Source organism: Danio rerio, chromosome 20, assembly GCF_052040795.2.
Source record: "Danio rerio strain M-AB ecotype USA chromosome 20, GRCz13ab, whole genome shotgun sequence".
Classification (NCBI taxonomy): Eukaryota; Metazoa; Chordata; class Actinopteri; order Cypriniformes; family Danionidae; genus Danio; species Danio rerio.
In genome coordinates, this window is record NC_141040.1 from 7,266,125 (window position 1) to 7,287,524 (window position 21,400).

A 21,400-nucleotide genomic window follows, 5' to 3' on the forward strand; every position below is an offset into this window, starting at 1 on the left:
GCGCCGACAAGAACAAGCCCTAGAGAGAGAGAGAACTAATACTAGTTAATATTAATGATTATAAACACGAACTGCGTTGTATGATAAACGCATTACAATTATGTCGTGATCTTTGCTGAAGAACTGATATGTTATCGCCGTCTCCCCAGCCAGGTTTTCATCTGCTTTTTTCCCCTTCTTCTGGATACAAACAATAAAGTATCAGCGCCAGACCAGTGGTTTAAATTATATTTTACTCTCCTGATTTCTTTTCTTTTCATTAAAAAATAAATAAATGTTTAAAGTTTTGTATTGCATAGCCTATATATTTTTAAAGATTATCATTCAGCCTACCTGCAGCGCATGAGGTTGTGTGCTGGGCAAATCCCCTTTACTCATGCTACCCATTTCATTTATGACACTGTAAACTTGACTTGGCAATCTTTAAACTCAAAAGGTGTTTTTAACTTGAGACTGCATGCTTCTGCATAATGTGATGTTTCTTATTACAACTGTTAGCGGTGTCAAAATGAAAGCAAACATTAAAAAGGGTTTTGTTTTATCAATTGTATAGTTTAGTTTTAATAATAGCTAATGTATATAATAAATTATAATATCGATTATTGTGTAGACTACAGTGTTCAACAAAACAATTTTATTAGGTTACTCTAATAGACCAAATCCCTAACTGAAAAACGAATGTGAAAATGACAGGCAGTTGCGTCTTTGCTAAAATTAATTTAACGACAAATTTATTTTGCTTTTTTCCCCTTTAGAGATCAAAAGAGCTGTATTTAAAGAATTATTTAACGAAAACATGAATTGAATGCCCAGTTCTTTCCCGTGTGAGTTTAGTGCGCCTCCGCCGCATCTGCGTTTTTAAGGTTACAGGTGCACCCTGACCTGACGCGGGGACCAGATCTCTGTATTGCTTTAATTTCTCAATTTTCATAACTGCATTGCATTTTCATATGGTAAAATATCAAAATTTATGTTCTGAAAGTAGTAGGAATGACGGGAGTGTTAGTAAATAAAAGAAAGAACTTTCACTTTTGAGTGAACTTCTGTCACGTGTTATTTTAGTATGATAAAATAAACAAAAATAGTAATGCAGAAAAGTATTTTTCGCTCTGCCAAGTCTTCTCTGTTGCTGTATAGAGAAGCAGCCTGCTCAGTCTCCTTACCCCGGCCCCACCCCGCCCACCGACTCCTGAACGTCTCACTCACTAACTCACTCACTCACGCGGGCATGCAGTGCGGTCTCATGAGGAAACGCAGCTTTTTGATATAATGTTTTTCTTGTTCCCAAATACAAATAATTTATCAAGTATTGTTTGAAATAAGTATTCGTAAAAACACGCTATTCCTGCTTTTCCGAATACCGCATTCCGGTTCGGCTCCACCCATAATATATATATAATTTTTTTTTTTTTTTTTTTTTGCATCGCACCCTCCTGCGATGTGACTATCGCGGATGCGCACATCGCGATTTCGATGCTGAAACGATATATCGTGCAGCCCTAATAAGGACTGTGATTAAATCACTTTTGTTGAGTTAAAACTTTGATTCTTAGTTTTGTTTTAGAGCAAATGTATATCTCTGTTGATCTTCTAGATGTTAAAATGGAGTAAACTACATTCTCAGGATACCAGTAATAAGTGTCAAATGCACATTGCTTTACCATTTTTGTACCATGAACACCATTAAACCAATATCTTCCAACGTTTCTCTGTGGTGCTGAAATCAGCCTTGGGTTCCAGCCATTGTGCAACTGATACTGAACTGCCATTGGCTCATCTGCATTGGAGGGGAGGGGCTTACCAACAGCTCAATTGAGACCCACTTTTAGACTCATCATTTCTGTGATTCTGTACTGTCTAACAGAGCTCTGCTCAAGAAGCAGTGGAGGCAACGGAGAAGATCTTCAGCGAGCTCGTTCTTTCAATCGAGGCTCTGTGTTTTGAGGTGACGGAGATGATCAAAGAGAAAGAGCAGGCGGAATTAGATGAAGCACATGGATTTATGGAGAAACTAGAGCAGGAGATCGCGGAGTTCAAGAGGAGAGATGCTGAATATGACAGGCTTGCACAGCTTGAAGATAAAACCCAATTCCTGAAGGTAACCTCAGGCACCAAAACACTTTATTTCTGTTCAAAAGGCAGTCACACTAATGACAAGACAGTCAGTAATGGGTGAATTAGAGCCTGCTCACTTTTTCTAGCTATATATATTTTTCTATTGGGTAAAAAAAAAATCTTTGTAAAGTGTCATGTGACGAACCCAACGGACTAACTATGAGGTATTTACAACCAGTGTTGGGGAAAGTTACTTTTGAAAGTAATGCATTACAACAGTGGTCACCAAACTTGTTCCTGGAGGGCCGGTGTCCTGCAGATAGCTCCAACCCTAATCAAACACACCTGAACAAGCTGATCAAGGTCTTACTAGGTATACTTGAAGCATTCAGGCAGGTGTGTTGAGGCAAGTTGGAGCTAAACCCTGCAGGGACACCGGCCCTCCAGGACTGAGATTGGTGACCCCTGCGTTACAATATTGAGTTACTCGCCCAAAAAAAGTTACTAGTTCCTTACAATTTTGTCCTTTAAAGGGCACCTATGGTGAAAAATCTACTTTTCAAGCTATTTGGACAGTCATATGTGTTTATATATAGCATAGACCAACATATTGGGGTGATATAAACACACCCAGTCCTTTTTTTTCAAGTTAACAACATAAAAACGGTGGACCAATTGGAGCGGTTTTTAGACTGACCGCAACTTGACGTAGGAGTGCCGCCCCCCCGCCCACCAAATTGATTGACAGCTGCGCACATTAACATGTCTCGGTAGTCACGTGTATATGTCAACAAGCACAGACGTGCGCAAAGCAACCGGAAATTAGAGGTCTGTTCAGTTCGCTAGGATCAGCAATCATCATCAAATGTGATCAAGAGTAAGTTTCACATGTTAAAAATGTTTTAAAGATGTTTTTCAAGAAGTGCACGTGTGTAATGAAGTACAGCAATTTACTTCAGCTTTACTTCATCAGCACAGCCTCCTGTCAGAACAATTATAAAGAAAGACGCTTCAATCCCGGTTTGTGGACGTTAAATCAGGTTTATTTTGTACATTAACATAACAGATATCCTCAAAGCAGTGGAGATTAGCCTGTATCCTGTCACAGTGCAACACAGTGTGTATCTGTGTGTGTGTGTGCGCGTGAACGATGTTGCGTGTGACTCATCAATGCAACTGCACAACAAATACTGATTGGTAAAGTACTTACTGTAGTATTTCTCACAAACGCTACGTGAGACCTTCTTCCTTTAAGTCTGTTGTCTGACGCAGCCGAGGGAGGAGAATAAGGCACGCAGGAAGCCATGTAGAAACAGTAGGCGGGGAGGACTAGCCTTAAAGGCGCAGTACGACAAAACCACCCCCTGGTGGAAAAATGTATAAAACAGGATCTTGTAAAAGGTATAATGAAAAATCTAATGGGTGTTTTGAGCTGAAACTTTACTTTCACATTCTAGAGACACAAAAGACTTATATTAAATCTGAAAAAAGGGGTAACCTAGGTGCCCTTTAATACAAACAGTTAGATATATGAACTGTACCTTTAAACAATACGAGCATTAATAGCAAATAAACAAATAGTGCTGGAGAAAACTCTCGCAGACACACACTTGTGTCACACGCACACGCACTGAAATTGTGCACAGTTTCTGTGTTTTTAAGTAGTTGGTGCGTTGTAAATACTCGCGCTCCCCTCCCTTGCCATAGTAAGCTATTGCGACATAGCGCATATGGAATAAATGACGTCAATACATAATAACCGGTTATGATTATTACTGAACCGATACCACGTCTGTCCACGTCTGCATGGCAGTGGACAGAGGAAACAATTAATTTTGACACCCCTAGTATAAGACTATATACTCAATGGCTTTAATGAAGAAAACAACTACAGTCCAACGAAACAATTGAAAATTATACAATTTATTTAAATGACAGAGAAATAGGAAACATTGATTTAAATTTGTTTGTTGCATCTATAAACGTTCATATACATATGTAAAGGGAAGTTGCAGATGAAGATAAACTGAAGAATAATGAAAAATAAAGCCGTTGATATATATATATATATATATATATATACATATATACACATATACATATATATATATATATATATATATATATATATATATATATATATATATATATATATATATATATATATATATATACACACACAGTATATTTAAGTATTGATATAGTATTGATATACAGAATAGGAGTCTGTGTTTTTTGTGGTAGTCGCCTCCATTTCTGGGACATACCTCATTTGTGAGCATCAGTGAGCTTTAAAAAAACAAGAAAAACAAACTGTTTTTGTCTGTTTAAAATATTTCTTTAAGTATTTGGAGGGTACAGGGAGACTTGATTATGTTAAGTATGACTGTGCTTTATGGAAGTGGGTGTTGCTGAATATCTCTTTGCAGACCATGGCTAAAACCACATACTTCCATACTTTATAGTACACTAAAATCAGTATGCGAGCCGAGTATTATGTCCGAATTCTTAGAATTCAAAAATCAGTATGCGAGAAGTACCCGGATGACTTACTATTTCGAGATTCTAAACTGCGCATCCCATGCACACTGCGCTATCCCATGATGCCCTGTGAGGGAGTTTAAGAATGGGAGTGAAGTGGCGCAACTGACGTCTAGGTCACGTGAACATGACAAAATTTTGAATGTAGTACGTCTGAATTCCATTCATACTTTTCACATTCATACTGTATAGAACATACTTTTAAATTTAAGTGCAGTATATACTGAGTAGTAGGCGGATTCGGACGCAGCCAATGACTTTTTTTTTTTTTTTTTGTACAAATTACATTATTAAGCATGATTGCTTTAAAAGTCATTTGGAATAATGCTAACGGGCGAGTTAAACAAAATGGATTACCAACCTCAGGGCGCACAAAAGGTTTAAAAGTAAGTTCCTTATGGACAAAATAATGGAGTTTTACTCCCAGAACCCATCTCTTGCACTATTTACCCCCGTTGGCATCAGTTGGTGCTTGTTTCCTCTGCTTGAACATGATTGGGAAGTCACATACTGTTCATTATTATTGTTGGATATCTGTCACTGCAGTCTGCCTTATAATAGTTTTTTAAATTTAATATCTCAGGGTTATGAAACGCTGTGCAGTCTGCCTGAGTTGCTGACCTCTCCTGCAGTTCTGGTTAATCCAGACTTCTGTTTCGAGATGGTGGCAAGAAAGCTCACGTACCTGAATGAGGAAATTAAAGACCTGTGCCAGAAGAAATTGGTGAAATTATCAAAAAAAGGTAAGATGTCATGTGAATATGTTTGAAACGGCATGCTGACAAAATACTGTACATTTTCAAGATAGTAACTTGTGAATGTTGTAATGTGACGCTCACATTGGTTTGTTTGTTTAATTATATATATATATATATATATATATATATATATATATATATATATATATATATATATATATATATATATATATTTTTTTTTTTTTTTTTTTTTTGTAAATTAGTTATAGAACATCAACACTCAAATAGGTTTGGCAAATTTTTGAGATGACAACTGGATGTCATGTGATGATGTAATTTAACATGCATATATTATTAGTATTAGTAAACCATTTACATTAAATATGTTTAGTTTTTATTTATTTATCTATTCATTTATTTTTTTGCAGTGGTGTAAAGTAACTAATTACAAACTACTGTAATTAAGAAGTTTTTGTCAGGAATTGTAATTTACTAAGAAGTTTTAAAAATGTGTACTTTTACTTTCCCTTAAGTACATTTATAGTGCAGTATCTGTACTTTTACTCCCTACTTTCCTTCCACCTGCAGTTACTACTTTATCTTCTCTTGTCTAGGGGGTTAGAAAACATCCAACCTAAAATCAAACAAATATCAAGGTCAAGATTTTCTTTATTATAGTACCCTAGGCCTACTCAATATTTTTCTAATCGGCATAAGGAATAACTGTATAAATTAAATCACTGGTATATTAGTGATCAAAACATGTGCATGACTGCATAAATTATTATCCTCTTTTTTATCGAATATTATGCATGTACACGTTTATATCTAAAAAGTTAATCTCAAAAACTTTTCTCTTTGAACCACCAGGTGGCAGTATATATATAATTTTATATATTAATATATAATTTTTAATATATATAAATACTTTTAGTATTATCTTAGCTTGAACTGACCTAATCTAATGTTTATATGAAATTATCCTGCTCCTACGCAGGCTTGAGCTAACAGAACTGTTACTATGACAACAACTCTCAGATGAGTTTTGAAGAACGTAATGATCCTGGATCGTGTCAAATCATCAATATCCAAATCCAGCTAATTGAGTAATCCACGTGCGAAGAATAGACCCCTGCTTGAGCTTAAGAGATTGTATAATCGACCGTTTCAAGACTCAATGTTATGGGAAACCGAACGAACGAGAATAACATACAATAACAAATCTAAGAGGATATTCAATCCTAATCTAAAGTAATATTAAAAGAAACAAAATAATCTTATCAATGTTTTATAAATAGAATCAAATAAAACGAGGATAAATGTATCAATATTCTAAACCACCTCATACTGAAATTGGAGTCAGATATGAGTTAAAGTTAAAGTAAATCAACATTGTGCACTGGAAAAACCGAACATGCAGTGAACCTTTATCCACCAGTAGACACCATCATTGGACTAACTGGCTGAACCTTACATAAGTACAGGTCTACATTTTCTATGGGATTCAGTAAAAACATAAAGTTTAATAAAATACCATTAAACAATCAAAAATTATATTATAAAAATAGTACTAATGTTTGCATTTTGTCTTAATAGTTACAAGACTCAAGTTCATCCCAACACCTGAACCAAAAGTCAGAGAGCAGTTTTTGGAATGTGAGTAACACACACACACACACACACACACACACACACACACACACACGTATACTGTATGTGGCTTACAAGTTACCAATTGTTGGTAACAATTTACAGTAATGATGTATTAGTTAATGCATTTACTAACAGAGCCAAACAACGAACAATACATTTATTACAGTATTTGTTCATATTAGTTAAAGAAAATAGAATTGTTTGTTATTAGATCATGTTAACTCATGATGCATTAATGCTAACAAACATAAATTCTGAAATGCTGTACAAGTATTGTTCATTATTGGTTCATGTTAGTAAATAAGTTAGCTTCTATTCACTAATGAAACCTTTCTGTAAAGTGTGAACTGACTTATTACTGTACAAAAACACTATATATTGCCTTATGCCGAGTTCAGACTGCGTGATTTTCAAAGTAGTCGTGTCACAGATGTTTTCACGCTGTACGGCTATCTGGGCTGGCGTTTTGTTGCTGCTTTGTTTACACTACAAAATAGAGCGGCGACAGGGGCTTTCACATTGCATGACTTTACAATAGGAAGAATCGCCGACAACTTCATCCAAACTACGTCTCACAGCCAAAAACACATAGTATATCTTTTGTCATTACCTACATAATAAGAAAGAAGCTTTTAATGGGGTAGAAAATTTACATACATAATTTACATAAATTAATTCTCCTCACACGGTTGTGATATTGCTCACATGGCATGTCAAACAGACACGGATGCTCCTACCCAATTTACACTAGCTTTTCCTCCATTTCTTGGGTCCAAATAAACTTAAAATGAGTGCTTTTAACTTCTCCCCCAGCCTCCCGCTGACCTGCAGGTACACACACTAGTCTAGTGAAAGCTGCTCTCTCATTGGCTGTAGGCGATCGCCAATGTTATTTTTAGTCAAAACTCATTTCACACGGCATGATTTGAATCGCCGACAGCTCCAGATATTTAGCACGCCAAATATCTCACAGGCATCGGCGACTCATCGGCGATTCTCTCAGATTGCGTCTTTGATAGTTCATTCTGTGTGATTTTCACTCACGTGAACGAGCACCGATTTGCCTGTGATTTCAGGCATTTGTTGTCGATTTCTCAAAACCTGTCAGCGAGTCAAAATCGGGGCTAAAATCCTGCAGTCTGAACTCAACATTACTCTACCCCTAATCTAACCCCAAACCTGAGGCAGAATAGTGTCAAGTATAAGGCTAATACCCCATGTCACTATACAATTCTGTGTCCTTGTAAAGACATCAATCAGAACACAATCACACACATTCAGATTTCATGTTTTATGGGGAATTCCTATAGAAGTAAATACACTCACTGGCCACTTTATTGGCCAATTTATATAATCTATATATAACTGAAAATTGATATTCTTTGGTTTTTAGGGTGTGACAGACCTTAAAATGTCTTGGTTTCCTGTCGTTAAAATAATGCAAATTGTCAGTTTCACAGCACAGCTAAGTCTATTGTATAACAAATGGTCAAGCCGGTCAACTGCTCGGACGGGTTCTGTCTCCAGAACATCATTTGCACACTGTTTTTACCCCTGCTGAAAAAAACAGCTTAAACAAGCCTAGGCTGGTTGGCTGGTTTTAGCTGGTCGACCAGGCTGGTTTTAGAGGGGTTTTGGCCATTTCCAGGTTGGTTTCCAGCCATTTCGAGCCTGGTCTTAGCTGGTCAGGCTGGGAGATCACCAACTAAAACCAGCTTGACCAGCTTAGCCAGGCTGGGAGCCTAGCCTAAGCCAGCTATGTCCAGCTTAAACCAGGCTGGTCAAGCTGGTTTTAGCTGGTCATTTTCCAGCCTGACCAGCTAAGACTAGGCTGGAAATCAGCCTTGAAATGGCCAAAACCCCTCTAAAACCAGGCTGGTCAACCAGCTAAAACCAGCCAACCAGCCTAGGCTGGTTTAAGCTGGATTTTTCAGTAGGGATGCTAAAATATATTGTGAATGGTTACCCTGCGGACAACAACACTTCATTTGCATTGCGCTGAGTTCTTCTGATTAAAGAATTCTGCCTTGAAGATACCCAAAAGTTTTCGGCTCGTCCTAGAATTTCACAACAGTTTTGGTGCCGTGACCCGGATAGAGAAATTCACAATAGTTGGAACAGGAGATTATCATCATGGATATGCAGCCGACAAATCTGCTGCAAGTGCGTGATGTTATCATGTCAATATGGGCCAAAATGAGGAATATTTCCAGTACCTTGTTGAATCTATGCTACGAAGGATTAAAGAAGTTCTGAAGGCAAAAGGGGGTCCAAACTGTTACTAGCAAGGTGTACCTAATTAAGTGGCCAGTGAGTGTATGTTCATTTACTGTACAGACAGTATATTCTGTCCTCTTATGCCTCTTACATTGCTATAATTCTTTATTTTGCATGATTTAAGAGCTGTGGTGAATATTGTGGACAAAAAGTTAAAGTTTGACAAGCAAATAAACTCAGTCGTCAAAAGTGGTTTCTATCAATTAAGGAACATTGCCAAATTGAAGCCTTTTCTTTCTTTTAAAGAGCTGGAAACTGTCATTAATGTTTTTATTATGTCAAGACTGGACTACTGTAACTCTTTGTATTCTGGAGTTTCACAGGCATCAATAGCACGCCTGCAGCTGGTTCAAAATGCAGCTGCTAGGCTTTTAACTGGGACAAAAAAATTCTCTAGTATCTCACCAGTTTTATTGTCTCTTCACTGGCTCCCAGTCCAATTTAGAATTCAATATAAGTTATTGCGTCTAGTTTTTAAAAGTTTGAATGGTCTGGCACCGACTTACATTTCTGAGCTTCTTCACTGGCACACTTCATTGAGGCCAATCAGGTCTGAAAACACATTTCAGCTAGTTGTCCCCAAAACGCGGTTGAAATCAAGAGGTGACAGGGCTTTTTCTGCTGCAGCCCCCCGACTGTGGAATGGTCTGCCTTTACAGATCCGGTCATGTTCTTCACTTGGTGCTTTTAAGTCTCATCTAAAAAATCACCTTCTGTCTCTTGCCTTTGATTGTAATTAATTTTAATCTGTTTTATATATTTTGCAAATTTTTTATATATAGGTATAGATTTTGTATGCTGGTCGTTTTGTAAAGCACTTTGGTCAACATCTGTTGTTTTTAAATGTGCTCTATAAATAAAGCAAACAAACAAACAAACAAACAAAAAAATCTCCACACGGTCAAAAATGACTTGCTCTATGTGTTGTGTTGCTGTTATGTGATAGATTGCTATGATATGACATGTGTGATGAATACCAGGATCACGCACACTCATACATACAACGAAAATCACAATAAACAGCCGTCACATTTATCCACATGTCATGTCTGTGTATTTCAGATTCGGGCCCTCTAACACTCGACCTGAACACGGCTCACAAAAACCTCATCATCTGTCCAGATAATGTTCAGGCAACGTTCAGCAAGACTTATCTATCTGTCCCTGACCACCCAGAGCGTTTTGACGGCTACTACCAGGTCCTGTGCAGAGAGAGCGTGTCCGGACGGTGTTATTTCGAGACCGAGTGGAGCGGAAAGGGTCCGGTTCACATTGCAGTGTCCTACGAAGACATCAGCAGGAAAGGAAAGAGCAGCCAGTGTGCATTTGGACACAACGCTCAGTCCTGGAGTCTGGTGTGCTCCTATGGCTCGTATGCGTTCTGGCACAATGGAAGAGAAACCAAAATCCCCAAAACGCAGTGGGCTCACAGGGTTGGAGTTTACGTCGACCACTCTGCAGGGGTTTTGGCATTTTACAACATCACAGACTCAATGAATCTCATCCACAGAATCAGGGCTGCATTCGCTCAGCCGTTGTATCCAGGGTTTAGAATTAACCCGGGGTCCAATGTGAGTCTTTGCTATCCACTTTAATGACGCTTAATCCTTGTTGGTACCACTGTATACGCTTTTTTGGTAAGACTTTATAATAACTGCACACTATGAATCGTTTATTAAGCAATAGTAAATAGCTAATTATTGACAAATCAGTTTATAAATACAGCTACAGCTACTTGTAAAGACCAAGAGCGTAGGTTGCAATTGACATCGGTGGTGAGGAGTGAATCTGGGTGGTGAAGTGGGATATATATATATATATATTCACACAGGGTGGGCTATTTATATGGATAAACCTTAATAAAAAGGGAGTGGTTGGTGATATTAACGTTCTGTTTGTGGCACAGTACTATATGTGAGTATCCGTAGTTTCAGGTGCTGCACATCTTGTATCTTCACACCTTAGACAATTGCCTTCAGATGACCCCAAAGAATAAAGTCTAAGGGGGTCAGATCAGGAGACCTTGGAGGTCATTCAACTGGCCCACGACGAGTAATCCACCTTTCAGGAAACTGTTCGTCTAGGAATGCTCGGGCCTGACACCCATAATGTGGTGGTGCACCATCTTGCTGGAAAAACTCAGGGATCATGCCAGCTTCAGCGCATAAAGAGGGAGACACATCATCATGTAGCAATTTCAAATATCCAGTAACCTTGAGGTTTCCATTGATGTAGAACGGCCCTACTGTCGTTGATGTCTATGATGTGAAGATACAAGATGTGCAGCACCTGAAACTACGGATACTGGAAGCCGGTGCTGGCATTTCTCCAGTGGTGTTGCTATCAGTGTGTGAAGAGTGGGAGAAGAGGCTTGCATTGACAATCCAACATATAGGGCAGCACATTGAACACATTTTATAAGTGGTCAGAAACTTGTAAATAACTCATGAAAGAATAAACTTACTTTAAAACCAAGCATAACATTGTTTTTCTTGTGAAATTCACAATAAGTTTGATGTGTCACATGACCCTCTTCCTATTGAAAAAACTAAAGTTGGATCCAAGATGGCTGACTTCAAAATGGCCACCATGGTCACCACCCATCTTGAAAAGTTTGCCCCCTCTTATACACTAATGTGCCACAAACAGGACGTTAATATCACCAACCATTCCCATTTAATTAAGGTGTATGCATATAAATGGCCCACCTTGCATATATATATATATATATATATATATATATATATATATATATATATATATATATATATATATATATATATATATACTGCTATTATTTATTTAACTGCTATTAAAGTATTAATAACTAATCCACTCTTCATACAGATTATTATGTTTTAGGCCTGTAGCCAAGGGGGGTTCGGATGGTTACTATTATTATTGAATTTTTCTTATTATTCAAACGGCCACATTCTGACTAAGGAATGTTGAATGTTCTGGCCAGTTTGTTATTTTTATATTAAATCCACACTTAAAAAAATTATAGTAATAATTTGACAAAATAGTTGGAAAATTTTGGTACATCAAAAAGCATGGTTTTAATCACCATCCGACAAGATAATCCAGCAAAAATTAGTTCTTAAAATGTCACTAAAATGCAATATTTATACCTCATAATTAAATAGAAAATCAAGCAAATAACTGCAAAAAGGTTCAGTTTATCAGAAATAAAACAGCCACCCCTATTATAAGGCTGGCTATAGGCCTGATAGTGTAATTTAAAAAAAAAGTTTATTATTAAAGTTTATTAAAAGTTTATTAATAATAATTATTTTATTATTATTCATTTTAATAAAGATTTCCGTTTATTTTTGCCATAGTGCAAATGAAACATCTCTCATATATCAGTATTTTGCCTATAGATGTATTACCATGTTTGTAAACATTCAGTATGCGAACGCAGGGCGGTGGCAGCAAAAAAACGGGAGCGCTATTATTTACAGCAAGGGAATGACATCCGATGCGGTACAGAGTTTGTTGTTTTAGAAATAAATTATATTGATTACATCTTTTATATATCAGTACTATGCCAGACTATGTGTCTACTGAATTAGGACATGCTACGCTGAGAGATTAGGAGAACTGGAAATCATATACTTTAACGTTAGCTGTTTATTCTGCAGTAAGTTTTCAAGGCATATTATTCACAAGCTATATCAGCCTGCTATATAGCGATAGACTGTGTGTCATTAACGGCATTATCTTGATGGACACATTTAGTAGCGAACTTACGTTTACAGTTTATAACTTACACTTTCGTTAAAAAAAGCACCTTATGTCCACCGTTTTTTGCTGCCGTCATCCTCACTTGTGTGTCACCCAACACACCATACTCTAGCACGGGATAAAAACAATCCATTGCATTTGGCGCTGCTTATATCTGAAGGCAGCCACAGCCTCTTACATGATAGCAGGGAAAGGCACAGCCAATCAAAATGTCCATATGCATTTTGGGGGCGGGAGAACTCAAGGAGAGAATGTGATTTAACCCTTTCTGCGTGTCTAGGTCTCTATGGTCTAGGTCAGGGGCGGGCAAACCCAAGTGGTGCTCGCTGCAGAGCCATTTGAGGAGAGGTGAGCTCCAGAGAGGGGGAGCTTAAGCTTGAGCTCCACCTTTTTTGCACTTCTTCTACGAGTAATGTCACTGGGGGTAGGGTTAGGGGTGGGGTTGGTGTACGCATTAAAACAGCTTACAGGAGGAGGAGCGACAGCTCATGCTCCCCCTCTCTGGAGCTCACCTCTCCTCAGATGGCTCTGCAGCGAGCACCCTCTCGGCAAACTCGGTCCTGGAGGGCCAATGTCCTGCACAGTTTAGCTCCAACTCTAATTAAGCGCACCTGATTATAGATTTCTAGTGATTTTGAAGACACTGATTAGCATGTTCAGGTATGTTTAATTAGTGTTGGAGCTAAACTGTGCTGGATGAGTTTGCCCACCCCTTGTCTAGGTTAATGTTGATAGCTCGATTTAAAAAAAAAAAAAAAAAGGTGGATTAAATTATTGGTAGGTACATTTCTATGGTCAGTGGATATTGGTGGGCACGCGTCACCTCTGTTCACCCTAAATCTACGCCCCTGGTAAGGACATTAGGAGATTTTATTTTCCAACATAGGTTTATTGTGAAAACGTACCCTTATATACATTTCTGGAGACCGCGAATTATGTAGCCAGTGGCACGTATGGCTGTATTTAATTTTTTAAACGAACGCTACGGGGCGGTATGACGCTCCATATGGACAGCTTTCCCTCTGTAACCAGTTTATCCCATTAGCTCGCCATGACATCGGCAGACTTGAGAGGCAGAGAGGAGTTGACCACGACGACGGGATTCGAGTCGAGTGAAGAACGGTTCCAAAAAGCAGGTAAGACAAAAACAGGCCAAAAAATAAAATAAGTAAATAACAGGGTGAGAATGTGGTAAAATCTGAAAACGTGGTAAAAATCTGACGAAGGCTTTTCTTTTTCTGGATTGCTTTTGAAAATTGTTGGTTGGGTTTAGGGAAGTGGGTGGGTGGGTCAATCAATACAATTGGTAGGGTTTAGAGAAGGAGGAGGGTGGGTCAGTCGATTCATCCATTCAGGCAGCCAACAGTGGCCTCTGGTGGATTTACGTGAGAACAGCAGGTGGAAATCGCACTCGCGAGAGAAATTTGAAATCTCAAAAAGCATACACAGCGACATCTGTTGAATTTGAAACATTGCAATTAATTAATCGCAAGTGGCTGCAATATTAAATTTACATGTGCACTATATATATGTAAACCAAATTAAAGAATAACATCTGAGGTAAAGTGCTTCAAAATCAGTCCGCTATGCTTCAGGAAACTAAACTCCTTCAGAAACTACCTGGATGAAGGAGGCTTTCAGCGGTGCTTCTGACTGAGCCGAGCCCAGTTTAATGAACTGTTGTCGGTGTAGGCTAGAGGATTTCCCCCGGGACACTAACAACAGGTGCTACGTCACAATCACGCCTCCACAAGAGCAAGCTCCTGATTGGTTAATGCGGCGTGAATGTCCGGTGAAGTTCAGATTTTGGAACTCGAGCGATTTGCGCGAAACGCACGTCAAACCTTCAAACGCTAAATTTGCGCTATGCTATTCGTGAACAGTCAGAACAGAACAAACTATCATTACACAATAACTCGCCTAATTACCCTAACCTGCCTAGTTAACCTAATTAACCCAATTAAGCCTTTAAATGTCCCTGTATTGAAGTGTCTTGAAAAATATCTAATCAAATATTATTTACTGTCATCATGGCAAAGATAAAATAAATCTGTTATTAGAATTGAGTTATTAATACTATTATGTTTAGAAATGTGTTGAAAAAATCTGCTCTCCGTTAAACAGAAGTTGGGGGAAAAAATAAACAGGGGAGCTAATAATTCAGACTCCGACTGTAGCAAATACGCCATTAAAGAACCTTTCTTTTAATAGTGAGTTTACAAATTAGTGACAATGGGGTCTTTTCGCTGCACTTTTGAAAAGTTTTGCATATTATAACACAGTTCATGTTTTTACTGAAACGTTTCACGTCTGCGCACTACAGTGCCTTTGTTTTGGTTTTGATGTATTAACATAACTAAACAACACATGCATAAGTTTATATTTTCACAGAATCAAGTTTTTGTAGTGTACACAATATTCAATTTTAGGCCCTCAAAACATTGTTGTGTAAACAATTTCATAATAAGCGTTGGGTTTTTTCTTTTGACAAAAAATGTTTTATTGTGTGTTAAACATACTTGCCATTAAAATATTAAACTCCAAATCAAGATTCTCCTTCACAAACCACATTTACAGTGTCTTTTATTAAAAAAAAAACAACAACAAAAACATTCATCCCATTTCCATACACTACTGTAAATACAACAATAATAGTGATTACAATAATAAGAACAACAACAGCTTTATATTCATCACAGATTCAGACGTTATTCTACATTTTTAAAGGTGATGTGTTGGTTCAGCACAAATGAAATTGCAAAAATAATGACATTTTTCCAAGCTGTTTTCTTGAACACTTTTAGTCTGCCATTGGTCAAACAAGTTCATTCACACAGCGGTTGAACCAATGTTGTTGTCAGCAAGATGTCGTCTTTAAAAGGGATAGTTCAACCCCCAAACAAAAAAGAAAAGTCAATTATGCCATCGTTTACTCCCCCTCCACTTTTTCAAAACCGGTTTCTTTTTCACACTGAACACAAAATCTGTTAACTTGAAGAATGAAACATTCAATCATCAAGTAAAGTAATTTCTATAATGCTTTTTTACAATGTAAATTGTGTCGAAGAAGCTTTACATGGATGAAAAAAGATCATCCATTGACTTTTATAGATTTTTTTATATATTGGAAGTAAATAGTAACCTGTTTTCCAACATTCCAACAGAATATCATATGCAGGGATGTCAAAATCAATTCCTGGAGGGCTGCAGCCCTTCACAGTTTAGTTTCAACCCTGCTCCAACACACATAAGCTGCGGTCACACTGGGCTTTTCCTCCCATAGACTTCTATTCATACGCACGCGAATGCGTCAGACCGGAAATGCTTCGCAGGTTGCTGTGGTGCAAAGTTCAAGCTTGGTGAACTCTGATCTGCGAAATCGCATTACTAGACTGCGTGAGACCAACTGAGAATCAAAACATGATCTCTTTGTACAGAAAGCGCGACAGACAAACTCTAGTGTGACCGCAGCTTTACCTGTAGATTTCAAACAAGCCTGAAGGACTCAATTAGTTTAATCAGGTGTGTTTAATTAGGGTTGGACTTAAACTGTGCAGAGCTGCGGCCTTCCAGCAAGTCAGGGAGTTTGACATCCATGATCGTATGTGTTCAACAGAAAAAAAGCAGCTCATAAAGGTTTGGAATCACTTTGAGGTGTCGTTTACACTAGTGAATTTCTGTTTTATACAAGTTATATATCTGTTTTATAAGTTGTATATTAAATATGCTTCAGAGCTTGATATTTTCAACTTTTTTTTCTTTAGAGGTTGATATATTTTGCATTGTTTCGTTTTGTCAAGTTAATATTAACACAACATGCATATTTTTTTCTCCATCTACCCGTTTGTATTGCTCAAATTTTCTCAATGAAAAATAAAAGTTTTCTTATTGTTATGCCTGGTGTCCACAACACCCCAGCATTTTCAACGCAATCCCACAGCAATTCGTAACTTTTTGATTTAGTGGCTAATTCGTATGAATTTGTACGATCTAATTTGTACAATTTAGTACGATTTGCTCATCCCCCAATGACAGTTGGGGATAGGGGTGGGGTTAGGTGCCACCCCTCCTTTTTAAAATCGTACATTTTCGTACGACGTTTCCTCGTGAGATCAGGCTGGCATTTTCCACCCATAAAAACGGGGTGCAGCTATCCACTATCTCTCACTCCCTGAATCGTCATCCCCCTCTCATCATATATAACCGGTAGGCATCAAATACAGATGGCGAAATGGTCATCTATCATGAATTTTACTCTGTATTGTGTGGACGGAGAACTCAATAAAAAATGCCAGCCTGGGCGAGCATTTTAACCATTTAAAAATAAAAACACACTAGTGTAAACAGCTGGAAGGTAAGTAAATAGTGAGTATTTTTTATTTTATTTTATCAAAGTAAGTGAAATATCCCCTAGAACAGTGGTTACCAACCTTTTTCGCCCGAGGCCCGCTTTTCCCCTGGAGAATATTGTAAGGACTCCCTCCACATGGGGCTAGCGCTGCAAACTGAAATGTTTGGAGCTTCCTCACCTGGGTCCAGTATGTCTGGGTCATTACTAATAGCTGCTGAAGGTGAACCGGTGAGATTCGATCTTTTTTGTGGTGGACGAATTACAAATTTGTCCATTTTTTTGGTCAGCCAGGGGATAAAATGAACTAAGGCAACATGATCGTTCTCCTAATTGTCCACTGCTTAATAATGTTTTTAAATATGATGCGACCCCCCACAAAGCTCGCTGAGGCCCCCTTGTGGGCCGGGACTCCCTTGTTGGGAACCACTGCCCTAGAAGGAAAACACTCCACTTTTTGCAAATAGACTCATTTTACAACTCCCCCAGAGTTAGACAGTTAACTTTTAGCTTAGCTTAAAGCATTGAATCGGATTAGATTATTAGCATCTCACTTAATTTCAAAGAAGAGTTTTGATAACTTTCCTAGTTAAAGCCTAACCTATCTTTATTTACATTAGGTACTAATGCCAACACAATAATTATATGCATCACTGTTACCTAATTACCCAGCTGAGGACGATTTTGCACCTGCTGCAGCCATGGTTGAGCAGCAAAATGTTCCTTGATTATTACGCCGGAATGAGAGTATAGTTCCTAGCCACATTGTTATAAAAAATAGAAACTTTTCATTTCTGTCAGTCTAAATACACGATGTAACTACAGAACAGTCAAACTTTAAATAGGAAAAATATCGAAACTGTTATTTATTTATTTTTTTAATGCTAATGGTCTAATCCAATTCAATGATCTATGCTAAGCTAAACTAAATGCACTCCCGACATACCCAAAGACCATCTGAGTGTGTTAAAAAAAAAATGGAAAAGGTGTTTAAGCGATTTGTAAAACGAGGCCAATTCCAAAAAAGTAGAATTTTCCTTTTAAAAGATGCAACATTAATTGCAATGACCTTTTATTCAGATAGATACTTCATCTATTCAAACAGGAATGAAACTTGCACTAACAATCCATGGAACTTCAATAACACAGAAATAAGCATAAAGCTAACCTGTATTTCCAATCCAATGAACGTGTTGTACTTGATGATATCATGTCTTCTTTATAAAGTAAAATGTAACCATCAACAGTCTTTTATAGCTGCCGGTTCATTTGCATTGATAATACAGTCAATCCCTTATTTCAGGGAAGAACCCAAAGCCTCACCAGCATCTTACTGTACATACAGTACTATTAAAAAGGAAGATGTCTTCGTACAAGGCACTGTACTATAACTGATATAAATATACAGAAATATGATTGGCAGACAGGTCAAATCTAAAGCCACTGAAGCTACATTCCGATGCAAGGTGTAGCTTATATAATCATAGGATTTTATATTTGAATAAACATCATTTTATATGACATACATAAGAAAATAAAAAGAAACTGAAGTACATCATGCACACCCAGATGTTTCTTGTGAAAGGCAAAGGCACAGTGCGCAAAAGCGGTCAAACAGGAGATAAACTGGTTTGTGCTGAATCTGTCATGACAAAGGTTAAACTGATGGATTCAGATAAAGCGCAGGTTGGCATAATATTTTATATATTTATTATTTTTATAAAGCCTGTTATGCTCAGCACGTATGCAGCTGTTTGATCAGAGATGCAGTTATATATTGGGATTTTTTTTTTACAATTCTGTTTTTAATTTGAATTTATTGTTATTTTAAAATGTATTATATTCATGTGATGGCATTTTTTAAAGTAGTTTTTTAAGTACATTTTAAGAGTGTGTATATTTTACTTATAAATATATTTATTGAATAATACACAAATAAATGTCATTTTATTTATATTTATTGGTTTTGTTTTAATAAAGGCTGATTTATACTTCTGCATCAAGTGCAAGTGTATGCTCCGGCTCAGTCTGCGCGTGGTCGCATAGCCCTCACGGTGGCCATCGCTGACCTCTCAATAAATGTAACTGCACGTTGAAATGCCGCATACCTCAAGCTGTGATTGGTCGGCTTGGTGGTGCTGACAAGTATGGACAGGACCTGAAAGCCGCGCGAACCTGATGGAGTGAGTGTTTACAAGTGTCAAGTCCTATGACGGAGCTTTAGATGGAAACTGTTGTTTTGTGTTTACCTTATGATTAATGTTGTACATCCACAGGTTCCCACCTCAAAATGAGCGAGTTTGACCGGTTCTTGCTAGATCGGATATGGTTGTGGCCGGAAGTTAACAAGAAATATTTATGTTATATATTAAATTTACCATTTATTGTATTTTATTATGCAACAGTTCTGTCTGGTTCTTGAATCTGATTGGCTGACAGCTGTGCGACAAGCAGAGAAGCTACGTTTTGACAAATATTACTGTTGTTAGACAACAAAATGTACTTTTGAGATTTTTTTAGTGGAGAATATAGTTGTTTAGATTGCAACTATGCAGTTTATTTGTAAGAATAGTGCCTATTTTAATATATTTACAATTTCTGAGAGAGCTCCTTGGCGGCCAAAGAAGGTTGAAGTTGTCTATCCACAAAGATGGTGCCAGGACTGCATAATAAGCCAATGCTTAGTGTGTTTTCCTGAGTGCGTATAAGAAGCTGAAAAACGGAAGCGTCTCGGTTTTTAAGGTGGACCAGATAGATTCAATAAGAAGCTGCGAATAAGAAGCTGGATTCAACCTCGTTCCTCCTTATCGCAAACACAACAGCAGTCTGGTAGCGACTGCTCTGTTTTTTTCTAGGTTAATTGTTTTGATATTGTAATGGTTGCTTAATGTTTGATATGCATTGTGTATAGTGTCCTCAATAAGAGGACTATTTCTGTGGTTGTTTTACCTTTGAGATGTAAGCACGCATGTATGGGAGATCAGTTCAGTTTTCAGAGGAAAAGTGTGATGGTCACTCTACCGCTGTATCATTCTTTTATTTCAATAATGTAACATTTTATTTTGCGACGGATGTTTGAGTGTATTTTTCTTTTCCTTTTGCCTACTCGCTGTCGTTGACTGGCATGTATGTAGTCGACAGCACTTGGGAGAAACGCATAAAGGACAATACGAAGAGCTAAATAGTTTCTGTCTCCATTTTTTATTCTATATAGTCTCTGGGTAAACGCTGGGGCAAACTTTGCACCCGTCAAAATACAGACGCAAACAGAGAAATACTGTGGACTGTAATTGACTGTAGGGAGAAATCTCTGTAGACTGATGGCATTTCATATCACGTTCAGCCTGATAATCTTAAAATGTGAGCAAAATCAGCTGTTTTGTCATCACCTTAAGGTGGTCACACACCAGAAGCGCCGCTTCAGATTACGCAATAGAGAATCATTCAAATATTAGCTTTAAATTGACGTCGGGGAATTAGTTACGGCTTCTGCTGTTCTGACGTCAGCTGCAGATGTGAATGAATGGTGGAAGAATGTAGTTCCTAATAAAATAAAAGGGGTTTTTAGACTCTCTGTGTCTGATTTTCTTTTTTATATACAAGATTGTGCCGTCAAACTGTTGTATAAACGCAACATCACACGAGTAGCAGTGTGATATTGCTATATCAGCACTTGTGGGGCGCTAAGGCCCTCAGCCTGCGGCCTCTTGCCAATGCACGCATCCCACCAGTGCTGACATACAGCCATAGCACACTGCTACTCGTGTGATATTGCTCATTTAACGTCTACCTAAACCCAACCGTCACAGTAATGTAAAAACAGTAGTTGTACTGAGTTTAATTTATGTCATCTATTAAATTACCCAATAAACTGTATTTTTAATGCCTATCCCTACCCCAACCCTAAACCCAACCATCACAGTACTGTAAAAATATGAATTATTGTTATTCAGTGTCATAAAACATGCATGTGACATTTCCGGCCAACCGGGTATCAGATCTACACTTTACCAGTTTGAGTCACTTGTACATTAAGGTAGAGTTCAGAAAAAAATAAAACAGCAGTAAAGAAACTCGACAC

At 37.7% G+C, this 21,400-nt stretch overlaps 3 protein-coding genes across 9 annotated transcripts in view; 2 read left to right on the forward strand and 1 right to left on the reverse strand.

Moving 5' to 3' along the window:
- ftr85 (finTRIM family, member 85) overlaps positions 1 to 20,498 on the forward strand; it is a 34,857-nt gene extending 14,359 nt beyond the window's left edge. The window contains exons 3-9 of one of the 6 annotated variants that reach the window (XR_015518065.1): positions 1,865 to 2,098; positions 5,180 to 5,339; positions 6,891 to 6,950; positions 10,287 to 10,795; positions 14,017 to 14,107; positions 19,300 to 19,502; positions 19,596 to 20,498. Coding sequence is in view for 3 of the 6 variants with exons in the window: in XM_087297988.1 (XP_087154114.1) it covers positions 1,865 to 2,098; positions 5,180 to 5,339; positions 6,891 to 6,950; positions 10,287 to 10,795; positions 14,017 to 14,139 (1,086 nt within the window). In the remaining 3 variants the exon portion in view is untranslated. Of the gene's footprint in view, positions 1 to 1,864; positions 2,099 to 5,179; positions 5,340 to 6,890; positions 6,951 to 10,286; positions 11,700 to 14,016; positions 14,240 to 19,299; positions 19,503 to 19,595 lie in introns of those variants that run through there. The other 5 variants (XR_015518067.1, XR_015518066.1, XM_087297988.1 and 2 more) reach the window with 5 other exon arrangements.
- Positions 1 to 21,400, reverse strand: part of dsc2l (desmocollin 2 like) — a 1,349,056-nt gene that overhangs the window by 1,144,953 nt on the left and 182,703 nt on the right. The gene's annotated exons all lie outside the window — the stretch shown is intronic.
- tns3.2 (tensin 3, tandem duplicate 2) overlaps positions 1 to 21,400 on the forward strand; it is an 817,627-nt gene that overhangs the window by 561,061 nt on the left and 235,166 nt on the right. The gene's annotated exons all lie outside the window — the stretch shown is intronic.